We start from the raw sequence: 18418 nt of genomic DNA on the forward strand, positions 1-18418 counted from the left end.
GGGTGGCGCCTGTGGAACAGGCCTGGAGAAGGGGAGCTGTAGTGATAGGTGGCTCGATGGGGGAATGACAAGGGCAGCCTCATCCCTGATCACCCCCAAAGAAGAGGGCAAAACACTTTTCCCCTTGAACCGCCCGGCTCAGCCAGCCCCACCCTCTGGAGAGCCCAAATTCTGAGACCGAAAGCCATATCCTAATGGAGGCTCATCACGGGCAGCCTCTAAGAACGGGGAGGGCCTCCTCGTGGTCACCAAGCACTTCACCTGCTCTGACCTTGGGTGACCACCGAGAACCCCCAGCCCAGAACCAGAGGCCTGGCTCCACTACTTAGACCCAGAGATGCTAAGGCGGCCACACTCATTTCTCTGATAGGCTGGGGCACTGCATTACATTCTCGATCTTTGCTTGGGAATCTCCCAGGGGAGCTGTCACCCTGCGAGGAGCACGTCACCCACTTTAAACTCAGACACTCCTCCCCTCGTGTCCGGGGGGCAAGCAGAGGGACAGCGTTTCCCCCACCCGACGGTCCTTCCCTAAGGCTAATCCCTGAGACCAGGCCCCTGTTCAGTCTGAGAAAATCCCTGAACTCAAGACTGAAACCCAAGAGAGACTGAGGGCAGAGGCTCCAGGCTCCTGCAAGGATGCCCCCCTACCCCGACTCGGCCCAGGAAGCTGGCAAAGGCCATGCTCTCCCCCAAACTCAAGCACAGCAAGCCTCAGCCCTGCGCTGCTGACCCTCTGCTTCCCCGCTCTCCACCCCAAGAAAGTGGGTGTAACCATCTGAGGGCCCCTCCCAGGTCAGTCGGCAAGGTTAAATGCACTCAGGCACAGCCCAGTACCTAGCTCCTGGAACAAGTACCCAATTTTATTTTTGCCTTCCCCCAAAACATGTGAGGAACTTGGCCCCACGGGGCCAGGGCACAGGCCCCTACTTCCCTCCAGGCAGGGCTTCCTGGGGCTTCTGACAGTTCATAAGTATGGTGCCACTCCAGCTCTGGGGGTGGGGGGGGGGGTGCTCCTGGCCTGTCAGCCCATGTGGAGACCTTATTCATTCCTGGAACAGCCCTCACACAGGAAGCAGGAGCCAGGAATAGGGCTTTGCTGAAGAAAGATAAGCAGGGTGACCAGCCCCCTCCCCTACAGCCCCTTCACACCTTCCAGGGCCTCCTCTGGCCAAGTCCCTGTGTGGAAGGGAAGGGTTCTTGGAATGCAGAGCAGGCTGGGAAGGAGGCTTTGAGTCCTATGTTCAGGGGCCTCACATTCTTGCTGAGTTTCCCCATTGTGCAGTGTTAGAGGGTGCCTCCAACCCTTCCTCGTCGCCCCATGGAGTGGCATCCCTGCCTCTAGAACCTTCCTGCACTGCAGGGGAGCAAGCTGAAAGCCTCCTGGGGAATAGGGCTGCAGGCTACAGCCGCAGGACAACACTCCTAGCACCCAGACATCAGGGATGGGAGACCTCTCCCACGAGCCATGGGCTCCCCTGCAAGTCCTGGCCCAAGGGAGAGACAGAGGCAGTACCTTAGCATGCTGGGAAGGCTGTGACTCACCTACAGAATGATTCCCAGGGGACTTCAGGGCTGGAACCTGCCTCTGCCCCCCTTTCCAGACCCCTGGCCCTAGAGCCCTAGAGAATGTCACCTCCCCTTCCCAGCAGCCTCCAGGACTAGGGCAGAAGTTGAAAGCAGGCAGAACCAGGCGGCTCTTGACTGGCCTGCCTTCCCCGGATAAACCTAGAAGTCCCTTAGAAGCCCCTAGTCCCTAGAAGCCCTTAGGAGAACATATGGAGAAGAAAGGGGCAGAGGGAGAGTCCCAGGCCTCACACAGGGAAGCCAGATTGGGGCTGGAAGACAGGGTACTGCCCGGAGGGGGCTAGGGGCTACTCTAGACGGAGATGCCCTTCGCACTTGGGGACAGAAGCCACAGGCTCGACTTCTGCACATCCCCCTGAAAGGACTTTCAGGTACATGTGCTCCTGGGAGAGCTGCTCCCCAAAGCCTCCTGGATGGGTCCTGGCTGGTCTTCTGCTTCCGGAGAAGCAGTGAGTGGTACAGAGGGCACTTGGGCCAGCCAGGACCTCTCTAGAGCCAAACCAGGAACGTCTGCTCCAGGCCTGGAGTTTAGGGAGGAAGCTGGGGTCTGAAGCAGCCTTGCAGAGGCCCCCACACCCAACTTTCTCAGCGCAGGGAGCTTCCAGCTACGTGGGCTCTCTCCAGGCCCTGCAACAATGCGCTGGGCTCTAGCCTTGGAGCCACTGGGGTCGGGGCGCCCAGATTCTGCCGACAATGCCTTCAGAAGCTGCTGCAGGTATGGTCTAGAGGCAGGAGTAGGGCTCCTACCATCGCTGTGGGGCTGGAACCCTGAAGCAGGAAAGACAGGAGGTTATGGCCCGGAAACACAGCAGGAAAACGTGTGGCCCAGCTATAGAGAGCCAGAGTGACCTTCAGTTTCGTTCATACGGATAGCTCAGCTCATCGGAGATAACGTGCCTCGCCCCTGCTTAACGCTTTCAAGACCCAAATTCTCAACCCACACTTAAAGACAAGGACCACAGAACTCCTCAGTCACCACCACAAAGGCCCTCGGGCTCTCTTCCATGGTCTCCCACTCATACCCCCGAGCTGCTGATGGTCAAGCCACCAGATAGCTGAGGGCGGAAAACACTGCAACCCTCGCCATTCCGACACCTCCTGGGGTCCTCTGTACTGAGGGACACCCTGTTCTCACCACCCCATGTCTGAAGCCTCCTACAGAACTTTTCCTGCATTTGCAACCACCTGCCAAACCCAGAGCATCAGGAGGACATTACTGAGCCCTGTCGGGCCCATGTCCTTAGTGAGACAGGCCCTCCTTGCTCTTCCCTGCCTCTCCTGGACCACCGCTGCCACCCACTGCTTTGTAAACCTCTTCATCTTAAGCCCAAGTTATCTGGCCAGGCCCCTCCACCCTCTCAGTGCTGCCTCTCACCCATCACCCCTGCCCAGGCGCTGAAGGCTTCATGATGAGCCCACCCTTCCATCAACAGACCCTGACCAGGGGCGGGGCGCCTGGGTGGCTCAGTCGGTTGAGCATCCGACCTCGGCCCAGGTCATGATCTCACAGTCTGTGGGTTCGAGCCCGGCATCAGGCTCTGTGCTGACAGCTTGCTCAGAGCCTGCAGCCTGCTTCAGATTCTGTGTCTCCTTCTCTCTCTGCCCCTCCCCCGCTCATGCTCAGTCTCTCAAAAATAAATACATGTTAAAAAAAAAATTAAAAAAAAAAAAAAAAACAGATACTGACCAAATCAGAGCTGATCGGCTTCAAACGGCAACTCTTCTCCCCCCTGGTCCCATTGATCTCACAGTTCATTCCCTGCTCCCCATCAGACCTGGTCAGTACCAGAAACCACCACTGCAGAAGTCTCGGTTCCTGGCAGCCCACGCCTCTATTTCCAGCTCGCTTGTTTAAATATCACAACGATCTAGCCCCTCGAGCGCAGGGACGCCGAGGTCTTCCTGCTTACAAGCTCCTCACTTCCAGACCGTTCTCCTCATCTGACTTGGGGTCCACACGCTTCACTGCAACTATGCCTCAAGCACCGTCCCCTCTGTCACACCTGCCCGCAAAACCCCAGTCCTGGAGAACCAAGTCACCAACCTATGCCATGCCTCCACCTGGCTGCCCCAGCACCACCCACAGCCCTGCAGGGTATCTCTAGCTGGTTTCTTCTCCCGCAGCCCAGTCGGCAACATCACACCCTTTCCCTTCACATCCATCCCCTTCTCCCCAGCCTCGAGGCTGGTGACTTCATGTCATTCTCTGTGACCAAAGCCCTCAGAAGTGCATGAATCTGCACCTCAAGACCCACATGCAAATTTAGGTCTGCACCGGTCTTCCTTCTCATTAGGACCAACGAAGCTCAGACATATCCTTGGAGACCTATCCACCAAGGGCATCTCCTACTGTTCAAGATATGCATCCTTCTGCCCTCTGAATCCAACCTTTCTCTTTCTCCATTGGGTTATTTCAGCATCCAAGCATGCTTGAATGTCTACCATCATGGTAAACCTTCCCTAGACCCACAGCCCCTTCCAGCCACTTCCCAATTTCATTTCTCCTAATAGTCCAACCTCAACAATAGTTACCCACAAAGCTCTTGCCACATTATCTATGCTTATTAACTTCAAAAAGTATGTAATATTTGATATTATGTATGGGAAAGAATAGTCTAAGAAATGGTGCTAGAGGGGCACCTGGGTGGCTCAGTCGGTTAAGCATCCAACTTCAGCTCAGGTCATGATCTCATGATTTGTGAGTTTGAGTCCCACATTGGACTCTCCATTCTCAGCACAGAGCCTACTTCTGTCTCCCTCTTCCCCACCCCCACCGACTTCTGCATGCTCTCTAAAAAATAAATAAACGACAAAAAAAAAAAAATAGTGCTAGAACTGGGTAGCAAAAGTCACATGCAAAAGATTTAGGATTAAATCTTCATGAACTTGGCTTAGGCAAAGGCTACTCAGATAGGACACCAAAACCACAGTATAAGAACAGGTAAATCGGACCCCATCAAAATTAAAAATGTTTGCATTCAAAGGACACCATCGACCTAGAGAATGTGAGAAAATATTTGGAAATGATAGGTCTGATAAGGGACATGTATCTAGAATGCACAAAGAACACTTTCAACTCAGCAACAGAAAGATAACTCAGATGAAAAACAGGTAAAAGGATCAAAACCCACTTCTTTGAAGATATACAGATGGCCAATCATCTGTATGCAGTGCAAATCAAAATGCCAATGAGCTGCCATTTCATACCCACTGAGGATAGAAATAAAAGGATAGATAATAGCTAGTGTTGGCAAGGGCATGGAGAAGTTGGAACCTTCGTACGCTGCTTGTGAGAGTAAAAAATGATACAACCAATTCGGAAAACAATTTAGCAATTCAATCTGGAGTTACCCTAGGACCCAGCAATCTACTCGTAAGCATATATCCAAAGGAAAAGACATAGGTTCATATAAGTTCCTGTAAACAAACATTCGTGGTAACGTGAATCATAACAGCCAGAAAGTTGAAGTAACCCAAACGTCCTTCGACTGATGAACGGACAAAACGTAGCTCATCCATCCAAGTTGGAGTATCATTTGACAATAATGAAGTGCTTCTATAGGTTGCAATATGGATGAGCTTTGAAAACATCAAGTAAAAGAAGCCAGTCACAAAAGATCACGTATCCTATAATTCCATTTACGTAAAATTTCCAGACTAGGCAACCCTAGAGAGAGCATAGAGCCATGGTTACCTCGGGGGGTGCTCACGTGCCACTTACTGGCTATGGGACATTGACCAAGTCAATTAAACCCTCTAAAAAATAAAAAAAAGAATTAAAAAAAAAAAAGTCAAACTGTTTACCAAAGTGGCTGTAGCAATTTATACTCCTGTCCACAGGGTATGGACAGGACATTATTCCATATTCTTACTAGTATCGGGTATTATCAAGTTTTTAGATTTCTGCCAATTTAAGGGGTAAAAAAGTGGTAACATTGTGGTCTTCGCTTGCCATTTCCTCAACTATGAATAAGGTTGATGGTCTTGTGTTTATTTCCCATTTGTTTTTTTTTTCCCCCATTAGGTCTCTTGCCCTTTTTCCTGCTTTGTGTTTTGCTCAGCATGTGTTTATCTATATTATTATATATTAATATGTAATATATATCATGTATTTTAGATACAGTTAGTTATGGGTTGCAAGGGTTCTGATTTGTAACTTGTATTTTCACTTTGTCTTGATAAGTAGTTATTATGTCATTACAGAAGTAGTAGTTATATAGTATACTAGAGTAGTTACTAATGTAGTTGGATTTATGAATCTTTGCAGTTTTATGGTTTGCTTTGTGTCTCATTTAAGAGCCTGGGTGGCTCAGTCAGGTAAGCGTCCAACTTCCACTCAGGTCATGATCTCACGGTTCGTGAGTTCGAGCCCCACGTCAGGCTCTGTGCTGACAGCTCAGAGCCTGGAGCCTGCTTCAGATTCTGTGTCTCCCTCTCTCTCTCTGTCCCTCCCCCACTTGCACTCGCTGTCTCAAAAATAAACATTAAAAAAAAAAAAGAAATTGTTTCTATACATCTACCTTTTAACATCCTTTTGCTTCCAATAATTTAATAGGTTTGGTTGCTTTCAATGTAGAGAATCATCGTCTGTGAATAGTGACAGTTTTGCCTCCTTCCCAATACTCAGATTTTTTATTTTTTCTTGCCATACTACAATGGCTAAGACCTTCACTACAGTATTGAATAGATGGGACAACAGTGGGAAAAAAAAACCTGTTTTGGTCCTGAGTTTAGTGCTTTAACATTAAAAATGATTTTTGCTCTGGGTTTTTGGAAGATACTCATGTTAGGGTTAAGAAAGGGACCTCTATTCCTAAGGGTTCTTAATCCTACGTGATCATTTTCACATATTTTGTTTTACATGTCTTGTGGTAACCCCAGTGATTTTGTCCTGCAGCCTCAGTCCCCCACTTCACCCTCATTGACACCACCTCAATATAGGATCCTTCCAATTTCTCAAGTCACTCACCTCTCCCACGGGGGCTTTGGCCACTTGGGCTGCAGTCATAAAGCCTGAGGACCCGTGTGATGTCCGAGGTGCTGAGGTTCCATCGCTGACCAATGTGGACACTGGGAGCCCAGAGCGGTGTGATGGTGGGCAGCCCACGCCGGCTGAAGGCAAGCCTGAAACCCAGTAGGTGGGGACCTGAATCCAGATCACAGCGGGGGCTGGCTGGGCAGTGTAGAAGGAAGGAACGTAGAAAAGGAAAGGGGGTCCTCACCTCCCATAGTGCATCACTGATGAGTAGTCATAGGGCACCAGCATGTTGCTGCTCCGAGATTTGATGAAGTTGATTTCAAAGCCTGGGAAAAACAGAAGCCAAAACCAACAAAACTTGGTGATAAGGGAAGAAGGCAGGGAAGGGAGGGGTGGGGTGATAGGGGCCTTCGAGGTACTTGTACCCTACCTGAGCTGACAGATCTAATACTACGGCCAGATGTGCCCCCCTCCCAGTACCAACCAGTCCCTGGTCCCCATCTCCTTGGTGCTTTCACTGCCAACTCCTGTCCTCCCCGCGATGGGTCCAGACCAGCACTAGCTGATGTGGAAGCACAGGGACCTCACAGCTTCCTAGAGCTCACTCTGCTTTCCCCTGTCAAGGTCACCAGTATGCATCTACCTTTACAGAACAGCTTCCGCTAAGTCAAATGCTACTCAGTGTCTCTGACGCCCCCTACCCGCGAGATAGAGTACCTACCCTTCAACCCAGCTTTAGAGACCCGCTCGCCCATCACCTGCTGTTGGGCTCCCACTCCCCAGCAGGTCACCTTGTTCTTCCTGCCTCAGGCTAGCAGCACCCATCCCCCAGGTTCAAGTGAAACACTCCCGCACTGGCTAGAGCACCATTTCCCCCATCATTTGGGTCCCCCAGGCCTGAGAGAGACAAGATTCCCTCCCCCAGCTGCTGTCCTGCCCTTCACAGTGAGCCTCTGAAAAAAAAACAGCCATACCCTGGGTATTTGCTCTCCCAACACCCCCCAGGCCCCGCCAGCCTCTTCCACAACCTGCCATACCAGCCTCTAGGGTACACTCACCTCTTCCTTTTAAAAACCCTTAAGATATTAAACAGTTTTGAACTGGCAATATATTCATCTGGTGTAAAAGTCAAAAAAACCAAAAGTGACACAAAAACAGATACTCAGATCAATGGAACAGAAGAGAGAACCCAGAAATGCACCCACAAACATATGGCCAACTCATCTTTGACAAAGCAGGAAAGAATATCTAACGGAATAGAGACAGTCTCTTCAGCAAGTGGTGCTGGGAAAACTGGACAGCGACATGCAGAAGAATGAGCCTGGACCACTTTATTATACCATACACAAAAATAAACTGAAAATGGATGAAAGACCTCAATGTAAGACAGGAAGCCATCAAAATCCTCGAGGAGAAAGCAGGCAAAAACCCCTTTGACCTCGGCCGCAGCAACTTCTTACTCAACACGTCTCCGGAGGCAAGGGAAACACAAACAAAAATGAACTATTGGGACCTTGTCAAAATAAAAAGCTTCTGCACAGCAAAGGAAACAATCAGCAAAACTAAAAGGTAACTAATGGAATGGTAGAACATATTTGCAAACGACATATCAGATAAAGGGTTAGTATCCAAAATCTACAGAGAACTTATCAAACACCCCAAAAAAACAGATAATCCAGTGAAGAAATGGGCAAAAGACATGAATAGACACTTCTCCAAAGAAGACATCCAGATGTTCGACACATGAAAAAATGCTCGACATCACTCATCATCAGGGAAATACAAATCAAAACCCCGATGAGATACCACTTCACACCTGTGAGAATGGCTAACATTAACAACTTGGGTGACAACAGATGTTGGCGAGGATGCAGAGAAAGAGGATCTCTTTTGCATTGTTGGTGGAAATGCAAGCTGATGCAGCCACTCTGGAAAACACTATGGTGATTCCTCAAAAAATTAAAAAGAACTACCCTACGACCCAGCAATTGCACTACTAGGTATTTATCCAAGGGATACAGGTGTGCTGTTTCGAAGGGACATATGCACCCCAATGTCTATAGCAGCACTATCAACAATAGCCAAAGTATGGAAAGAGCCCAAATGTCCATCGATGGATGAATGGATAAAGATGTGGTGTATATATACAATGGAGCATTACTCAGCAATCACAAAGAAGGAAATCTTGACATTTGCAGCTACATGAATGGAACTGGAGGGTATTATGCTAAGCGAAATTAGTCAGAGAAAAGACAAATACTTCACTCATATGAGGACTCTAAGATACAAAACAGACGGACATAAGGGAAGGGAAGCAAAAATATAAAAAGAGGGAGGGGGACAAAACAGAAGAGACTCATAAATATGGAGAACAAACTGAGGGTTGCTGTAGGGGTTGTGGGAGGGGGGATGGGCTAAATGGGTAAGGGGCACTAAGGAATCTACTCCTGAAATCATTTTTGCACCATGTGCTAACTAACTTGGATGTAAATTATAAAAAAAATAAAATGGATTAAAAAATAAAAGTAAAAAAAAAAATGTTGAGCTATAGTGATAAACCTCCCCCTCTATCTTCCAAGTTCCCAGCTCCCCGACCCCCAATTACAGTTATTAGTTTGTATATCTTAGTTTGTTCTACACATATCAACTAATACAAACGTATTCTCATTTTTCTTCATCCTTTAGAATTTTTTATTAATTGGGGGGTGAGAGGGGGGCGAGAGGGGAATCTTAACCAGGCTCCACGCTCAACAGGGAGTCCTATATGGGGCACAATCTTACAACCCTGGGATCATGACCTGAGCTGAAATCAAGAGTCGAATGCTCAACTGACTGAGCTACCCAGGCACCCCTCATTTCTCTTCATTCTTAAACAATTTTTCCCCACTAGAGTACCTGGTGTTTTAACCTGTTTTATGGTTAAGAAAACCACTGTTGAGTTTATGAGTGTCGTTGGTTTTCTAATTCATTAACTTCTGTCTTTAATTTCATTCCCTCCTGCTTTCCTTTATTTTTTAAATTGGATTTAAATGCTTAATTTTTTCTATTTAAAAATTTTTTCTATTTTTATCGATAAGAATTTAAGTCTACACAATTTCCCTGAACATTGCTTTAGCTGTGAATGATTAGTTCTAATGTGTTACGATTTTTTTTTTTTAAAGAACTCCTGCAATTTAACCTTGGAACTAAAAGAGAGGATTATTGTTGTTTTTTTTAGACTTGAACTTCCAAGTATAAGAAGTTTTCAGTTTTGATTTGTTATTTTCTACTTTGCATTTTACATCAACAAAACACTTGAATTAACTTTTCCAAATTTGATATTTTTCTATCATACGGTAAGTTTTCGCAAGTATTCCATGAGCACTTGGAAGGATTATAGTCTCTGTTTTCAGGGTACAGTCACTATCATCACCCCCTTCCTTAGACTAAGCTCTGATCTCAAGCTTCATCCCTCCTCTCATTATCAGGTGCTACCCAAGTCTCCCCCAGAACACCCTTTCTCTGGGGCTCCATGAATGCGGATCTCTTGAGCAGCAGCCCCCTGCCTACTTCACCTGGTTCCCTCCAGAACAGCGGAAGTGCTCATGCCACAAGTTCTCCACTTACAGGAAGCCTTTGAACCCTTCCCCTTTTATACCCATTCCTCTAGACCAAACCCCTTATCATGTATCTCCTCTGCTTCCCTCTGTCATGAAGGGATTGTCTCTACTCTTCTTGTTCCCTGAAGCAGGCTGTCCTCCCAACAAGGGTGGGATCCCACCATTACGGGGGTCGGATGCCCAGCACTCAGCACCACGGCCAGCACACAGCTCCTGCTCACCAGCATCCGACACAGTCAGTGGCCCACTCCCAGACCAGCCTCGGCTTTGCCCCAGCCACCTGTCAGGACATGGCCCCCCTGTGCTTCCTCTGTCGCGCAGGCCCATTGGTGCCCATCTCACAAGGGCGGAGCCTCCTGCGTCTGGGACTTGGCACACACAGTCCACTTCTTCCAGGCCTTCGGTCTCGGCTCAGCCCCTGCAGCGGGCACACAAGCCCTGCCCCCGCCCCACACAGCAGCATCTGGCACATGAAGGACTGCTAGTTGAGTGCACCATGAACAAGGGTCAAAGGATACCACCAACTCCATCCCCAGGTACCAGGTTGTGTTCATGAGAGAAAAAAAATGAGACACAAACATAGTGATTCCCTAACTCAGGCATGACTCTGGGTGGGCGGATGGAAGGCTCGGGGCCTGGAGCAGCAGTCTCTGGACCATCTCCAGGTCTCAAAGAGAAGCAGGAGCCCCACCTTCCCAATGGTGGACAAGCAGGTGGTAGGAAAAATGGATAACCTCTTCTAAAGTGGCAGGCAACTCTTCAGGCCCTGGCCAGTGCCTGCTGCCCTCTCGCCCCAAGACCCCCAGGTCCAGCGTGGGCTGTGCACGATTCGGCTTACCTGGAAGGATCTCGTTCCAGTTGACACGGATATAGTGGTCCCGGTCAGCCCGTGAGTGCTCATGCCAGAAGCCCAGTACGTGCATGAGCTCATGCAGGACAATGCCTGGGCCCTTCTGGAGACATGTAGGTGCCAGGGATACCACCTGCATCCCTCCGCTGCGTCCCACGCTGGAGAAACACCTGCAGGGCCAGGAGAGGACACTGGGTAGACACCAGCCCAGAGATCCAGAGCAGACCCAGGCCCCTTCCCCCCTCCTCCCATGTCCTGGGATGAATGACCGTCAACGGGTAGTCTCCATCCTGGATTCTAGTCCCAGGTTTGCAATTCCCAAGTCCCTTCGCCACTTGGGCATCCGTGAAATGGGTACACTGGAACTCATTACCAACCCGAGGTACAAGGAAGATGTGGACATGAATAGGAGCACAGATACCGGAAGCGGCTCATTGAATGAGCATCCCCATCCAGGGTCCCCAAGTCAAAGTTTTCACACATGATCTTAGGTCTCTAACAAGCTAGGAAATGGGTATTGCCGTTATCCCTGCTTCCACAGAGAAGGCAGGAGAGCCTCGCAAGATAAGGCACTTGCCTGGTGTTGGGTGGTTCCTACACTCTGAAACCCAGATCCAAGGCCAGGTGTGTCCCATGAAAGCTGTCCCCATTCACCAGACCGTGAAGTCTCCCCAGAGGAGGGTTTTGTAAGGGACATCAAGCACCTGATTCCCCTCCTTCTCCACCTTCTGCCTTGGGTATTTGTAGGTCTAACTCCCACAGGGCAAACCACTCAAGGGGGGGTGGGGGGGTGGGCTTTGGATCTGGGAAGACAGGCCCCCAAGTAGGTTTTAGAGAATGGCCTAGTTAAAGCCAGGCTGAAGGCAGAAGAAAGCCAAGGAACTCCCCCTGCACATGCGCGCTTATGCGTGGATACGCACGCCCCCAGGAGTACTTACCCAGACATGGGGACGATGGAAATGAAGTCTCTTTGGCCCTGGTAGGCAACAAACCTGATGCATGTGAAGCGTTCAAACTCGGCAAATGCCTTTAGGAAGATGTCGCGGCTGGCTTTATCTGGGGAGGCAACACCCCGGCTGAACCTCCCACCAAGACCCCAGAGCCCCTGTGACCCGTTGGGAGTCCGCGTGCAGGGTGAGCACAGAGCTTCAAATCCCTCTTCCAAAATGGAAGGTCAGGAAAGGGTAGGGGTGCCTGGGTGGCTCAGTCGGTTAAGCGTCCGACTTCGGCTCAGGTCACGATCTCTCAGTTTGCAAGTTCGAGCCCTGCGTTGGGCTCTGTGCCGACAGCTCAGAGCCTGGAGCCTGCTTCGGATTCTGTCTCCCCCCTCTCCCGCATAAATTTATGTTTTCTCAAAAATAAAAATTAAGAAAAAAAAGGGGGTAGCCTGGGGCTCAGGGAGGAGGTAGAGAAAGCTGTCTCCCAGACAGGCCCCAGCTCTGTGACCTTAGGTAGGTCCCTGTCCTCTGGACTGGTCTTGAAATGGGCCAGATAGTCCTTGGCTGCCCCCCCATCAGCTCTTCTGGGGTTTTGGCCCTCCCAGCTCAGGAGGCTCTCGGGAATAAAAGGGCTTCTTGTGGAAAGGCTCTTTGGTGGTATCCGTGAGGAGAGGCAGAGGGAAGAAACCCAGAGAGGAGCCCAGGCTGCACGGGGAGGAAGGGGCTGGGGCTGGAGGGAGGCCCACGGCTCCCAGGACCCAGAGCGCGTGCTTACTCACCGTATCTGCTGGAGATCAGGAAGGGGACCTCCACGACCTCCCCGTTCTTGGGCCACTTGTTGCTGGTAGTTGAGAACAGCCGCAAGGGACTCTGAAGAGAGAGGGCACTTCAGGGACCCCTGGGGAGTCCTGGGGTAGGACTAGACGCCTGGGATAGGACTAGCCTAGCGTCTTGCCCCCAATGGTGCCAAATCTCAGGCCATAAGAACCCTAAAGATGTGAGAAGCAGGACACAGACCCAGGAGGGTGAGGAGGACATCAGAAACAGGACAGAGCGGTGGGAGATGTGGGGGCCTGCTAGGTGAGCTGTGGTGACCACCATCACCCTTTGTTCCACACAACAGAGCTTGTTACCGATTGTATCCAACAGAAAAACAAAACCACTTGTTCCCAACGAGGCTGACTGACGAGGCGTCCCAGCTCCCCAGGGGGGCCTAGTTCCAAAGAGCTCAAGGGCCCACCAGCAGCCCCATCCTTCCAGAAACACAGCAGTCAGCCGGACGTCCCTGAGTGTTAGGGCTCATGCTAAGGCAACACCCCTGGCCTCAGCAGCTCCTCTTTCCACTCTTCCAGCAACCAAAACCGTTGGAGGCACGGGCTTCACCGAAGCCCAGCAGGTCCTGCCCCACTGGCTACCACAGGCTTCGCTGGATTCCGCTCTTACCCCCGGCCTCACTGAATAACCGGAAACAGGGGTCTCACCCCACCCCCAGGACTCCTGCCCAGCCCCAGCCTTTGACTCTGCAGCCCAGCCTCATGCTGTGCCCTCAGTGGGTGGCCACCAAACCCCAGAACTGTCTTGCTGTCACCAGGTCGCGGTTCTGGTCCGGGCACCTCTGCCTCCCAGTCTCCTAAAACATGGCTCTGTTCCCCCTGAACACCGTGCATTCTCGGCTCCCTGGCAAAGTCATCCCAGTTCCCACCCAGCCTTCTCTCTTTCTGACTCCACCCCTCACCTCCCAAGGGGATGGGGTCCCTGCCTTACCTCCCCAAACCATGGCCACCACCCCAGTGTGCACAACCACCACCGCCCTACAGCCCCACCAGCCCCTCTGCCGATCTGTGCTCATCTCTTCCTTCATTCCAGTACTTTCTGAGCACCTCCCCTGGGCACAGTACCAAGCTGGATCTTGAGGGCTCGAATGCCCTCCTTCAGGAAGCCCTCCAAGGCTGATTGCTGTTACCACTGTAGAAGTTACCCTCCCTCCTTTTCCCTTCAGTCTGGCTAATTGTGGAACATTCACTGTGACTTTAGCCAGAAGGGGGGCGGGGGGGGGGGGTCTATCAAGCTACGAGCGACAGAGACAGGTCCTTCACACGTCACACCCCCATGACACCAGAGGCTGGGCTCAAAGGCCTCCAACAACATCGTGAAGTTATTCTCTTGCTCACCGGCCGGAGGATGTCCCCCTCGAGGAGGAAGCTGCTCTCTGGGGTTTCCTCTGGGATGAGCCCTGGGAAGGAAGGGAAGGAGTGTGTGAGCCCATGCCCCCCAGAATCCAGACTCTAAGGACAGGCCCCAGAAGCAACCCCAAAGTCTGTCCTTCCTGACTCTGAAGCTGGAGCTTCCCTGGGCCCCCGAGGCTGTGTGGCCTCAGGCTAGTCACACGGCCCCTCTGAGGCCCCTCAGCCCAGTCACATCTCTCCCTTGCTCAAACACGGCCCAGAGCGCCTGCCACCCACACGCCTCCCTCTGCGTTTGAACCTCTCTGCTAATCAGAAGCAGACTTTTTCTCCAGCTGTCTCCTTCACCCCCCTCTCCAGCACAGGCCATACTCTAGGAACATGCCCTGGACCCCCCTGTCCTACCTCGTCTCCCCTCTAATGCCCACCGATTGGTAGGATATTCAGGATCCTTGCGGGGACAAGTGAAATTCCAGCTCACGCCACCACAGGAGGGAGGGAAGTCTGGATCCGGTTGAATCTGGCTCCCCCCGCCCCCCCCCCCATCTCAGCTAGTCTCTGCTTCTGTCTCCAGCCTCCGTTTCTGCCACAGCCCCGTGAGGAGTCTTAGAGGAGGGTCTGGCACCCTGGCGGTACCTTAAGTCGGGTTCCCTAGAAGCAGAGCCTGGGCTGGGGAGGCACCTTGCAAGCGATTTACTGAGGGGTGCTGGGGAACACCCCGACTCCGCCAGGGTGCAGCCCCAGTCTGATCCCACAGGAGCTCTGGACCCCAAATGGCACCACAGACTTGTTCCACTTTGAGGCAGGGGACGGACCCGTGACCCACAGGAGTCACGGCGGGCCGCCTTGGGCAGGGGAGGGAGTGGCTTCCCAAGCATCCCTGGCAGAGGGCCTTCAGCTGCGAGGCCTTAGCGGCCCACATTCCCGGCAGCTGGGGCTGGGGTGTGCTTCCCGGTAAAGGGCCTCTCGGATAGCAGTTGGGCTCCAGCAGCCCGAGCCGAGAGGATCCATGGCAGCTCAAAATCAATGCCAGGGAAGCCTCAGATGGGTTCTGGCTACCTCCAGACCCTGAGTCACAGTTACCAAAAGGTCGCACACTGCCCTGAGGCTCCGTAGCTCCGGGGCTCCAAGTCGGTTCAGACCACAGGGTAGCCGCCACGTTCGGGAGATCCCCATCCCTCCAAATTAACCCCCCCCCCCCGCTGTCCCCCCGACACTTCGGCTCCAACACCTGAATTCCAGTATTCCCCCCACCCCCTCAGCTTCATTCCAGGTTATCTATACATTCTCTTTAATTTTTTTTTTAATGTCCATTTATTTTTGAGAGAGACACACACATACAGAGTGCAAGTGGGGGACAGTCAGAGAAAGAGGGAGACACAGAACCTGAGGCAGGCTCCGTGCTGACACGGGGCTCGAACTCACGAACCACGAGATCATGGCCTGAGCTGAAGTCGGATGCTTAACCAACTGAGCCACCCAGGCGCCCCTAGACGTTCCCTTTCTTCAATGGCGATCCCCAGACAGGAAGGCCATGGGCCTCATGCCTCTTTGTGTTTGTAACCCAGCTCATACCCTCACACCTGCAGCCTATCCTGCACCAGGTGACTGACATCTTTTCGAGCATCCGCTGATGACTTAGTTTAACACCAGCCGGAGCATCTGAAGACCCACGCTTTTATCGGGCCATTTTTAAAAACGTAGGCTTTCCTCCCTTCTTATGAAAGCAACAATCTCAGGGACAAGATACAGAAATACAGGCTTTTCAAGAGTTGCCCATAGACCGAGGAACTGCTATTCACCCAGAGCCCAGTAGGCTGGCACAGTTCCAGCTCGTTCTGCTCATCCGTGTGTTCTGCGTGGTTTTCACCACACTACGTGGACAATTTCGTAGCCCTTCCACCCCACAAGAAGACACGGCGCCCTCACCTTGGTTAATCGCAGGGATGTCCTTGTCCCAGGATGTCTGGGTCCCCTCGGGGTTGAGGCCCTCCGAGAAGCTGGTTCCACAGGCTTCTGAGCAGCTGGAGGCTGAGGGTGCTCCTAGGATCAAACCTGGCCCAGACGGGCACATACCCATGATGCCCGAAGTGCCCTCATTGGCGAGGGAGGACAACAGGGCCTGGGGGGTGGGGGCTGGGTAGTATCAGACCACAACAGCCAGGCCCTTCGCGAAGGCAGACCCCCAGAAAGTAGTCCTGGGAGACTGCCTGGGCTTCCTTCAGTCCAAGCTGATGGCAAGGCCTAGACAACTTGGAGGAAGGAGCTCCTTTAAGGGGACCAACATTGGGTTCCAAAAAGCAGCCCCAGGCTCTGAATAGCTGTGTATATGAGATAAGGGAGGAAGCAAAAGAGAGAGGCGGGACCAGACCTCAGGCTCTAACACTGAGGGTGAGCCCGGGCTAGCTGCCCCGGCCCCATGCCTCCCTTCTCAGCCCAGGCCTCTGGAAATCAGACTCAGATCGAGCAAGCCTGGCATGAGCAGCAAAACAAGGATGCCTGAGGGCCACACCTGCTACCTCCTGCCAGGCAGGCCCTCTGCTTTCAGGATCTTCAGGATGCCTCCCCTTGGTGCCCCCTAGGAACTGATTTCTGGGAACATCCCTGGAGAGCCCATTTTCTGCGCTCCAGCCACACCCTTCTCGCCTCTACTCAGCTCTCTGCAGGCTGACAGCCCACTTACCTGGCAAAGAGACCAGACCCAGCACCCAAGGCCAGAGGCCTCCCATATTCATGCTATGGTGGCCCCCCGCGAGCCCTGCAGCAAGTGAGAGCACGACTCCCAGGCAAGGACAAGCCAGCCACTCCCACCCCCCACTCCCACGCTTAAATAACAGTGTCTCCAGCCCCCACCTGCAGCCTTGCCCCAACCAACTCCACCTGTTGCCCTACCCACACCTGTGTTCCCCACCCCCAGCCCTACCCACCCCTACGTGTGTTCCCCACCCCCAGCCCAGGCCGAGCCTTCTGGACCCTAGTCAACCCTTCCCAGCCTGGCTGAAGTGGGCAAGAAGGCAAGAATCCAGGCACAAAGCGCCCTGCAGGGAGGGAGGGTCCCACTTGGGAGTGTGCCTCTTCTGAGGTCCCCTCCCACCACCAGGGGGCAGAGGAACACCACAGAAGGGTGCTGAGGTGGGCGCCCTGGCGTGGACCTCATCCTCCAATATGTGGAGACCCGTTCCTGCCCCCGCCCTGTGCGCAGACATGGGGAAAGCTGCCTGAGACCCTGAGGCACCAGTCTATCTGTGGGAGGAGGGAAAGGGCACTAATTTTTATAAGCGGACAATCACAAGCGTAGGGATCAGGAAAAGTTTACACGCTGAACGCCCGGCGTAACCAGCACCCCAGAGAAGCCTGCCATGTGGAAAGGGGGATCTCTTGCATACCTGGACCCTCGCAGGGACACTACCCCTGTCATCCCCCACAACAGCCTTGCAAGACTGGCATTTATCCCCATTTCACAGATCCAGAAACTAAGTCTCCTTACCCATATCCCTCCTCCTCTCTGCTCCTTGGCCTCTGAAGAAGCCCATTCTCAGAGCTTGGTCGCCAAGGGTCCCACCTGGATTTAAATCCTGGAGGTGAGGGATTTGGGGACCTCCCCAGCTAGTGCCCAGTGAAAAGAAGCAACAGAGACGAGGCAAGGTCACCAGCCGCCGTCCACAAGTGCCTCTCCGCATCCTGCCGTGCCTAGAATCTAGCATTTCTCAAAAGACAGGAGTCAGAATCACAGGGAGAACAGACAGTTGCCCCTGGTGCCCGGACACAGTATTAATGTGTGTAAAAATGCAATGAGCTGGCCGCTTCGGATGAGTGCTTTGTCAAATAATCGTAATAATAATCGCCCTGCTTGGGTAGAGCAACAGATTCTCAGTTGAGAGATACATTTTGACTTGAGGACATTACGCTAAGCAAAATAAGCCATTCACCGCAGGGAAAATATGGTATGATTCCGCTTATGAAGTATACAGTCAGGTTCAGAGACAGAAAGAATGGTGGCTGCCAGGGCCTGGGGGAAAAGAGAAAATGGGGAGTGGTTGTTTAATGGGTACAGACTTTCAGCTTTGCAAGATGGGAAAGTTCTGGAGACCTTGAATATGCTCAACATTACCATACACTTAAAAATAGTAAAGATGAGGGGCGCCTGGGTGGCTCAGTCGGTTAAGTGGCCAACTTCGGCTCAGGTCATGATCTCGCGGTCCGTGAGTTCGAGCCCCGAGTCGGGCTCTGTGCTGACAGCTCAGAGCCTGGAACCTGTTTCAGATTCTGTGTCTCCCTCTTTC

At 52.1% G+C, this 18418-nt stretch overlaps 1 protein-coding gene across 1 annotated transcript; it reads right to left on the reverse strand.

The window, feature by feature from the left end:
* Positions 1 to 1944: 1944 nt before the first annotated feature.
* Positions 1945 to 16934, reverse strand: ASTL (astacin like metalloendopeptidase). The gene is made up of 9 exons (XM_045446985.1): positions 16819 to 16934; positions 16065 to 16190; positions 14124 to 14185; positions 12732 to 12822; positions 11953 to 12070; positions 11003 to 11184; positions 6810 to 6891; positions 6557 to 6711; positions 1945 to 2355 (listed from the first exon to the last, which is right to left on the reverse strand). The coding sequence occupies exons 1-9, from the start codon at positions 16868 to 16870 to the stop codon at positions 1955 to 1957; spliced, it is 1269 nt and encodes a 422-aa protein (XP_045302941.1). The 5' UTR covers positions 16871 to 16934; the 3' UTR covers positions 1945 to 1954.
* Positions 16935 to 18418: the final 1484 nt, after the last annotated feature.

Source organism: Leopardus geoffroyi, chromosome A3 (assembly GCF_018350155.1).
Source record: "Leopardus geoffroyi isolate Oge1 chromosome A3, O.geoffroyi_Oge1_pat1.0, whole genome shotgun sequence".
NCBI lineage: Eukaryota > Metazoa > Chordata > Mammalia > Carnivora > Felidae > Leopardus > Leopardus geoffroyi.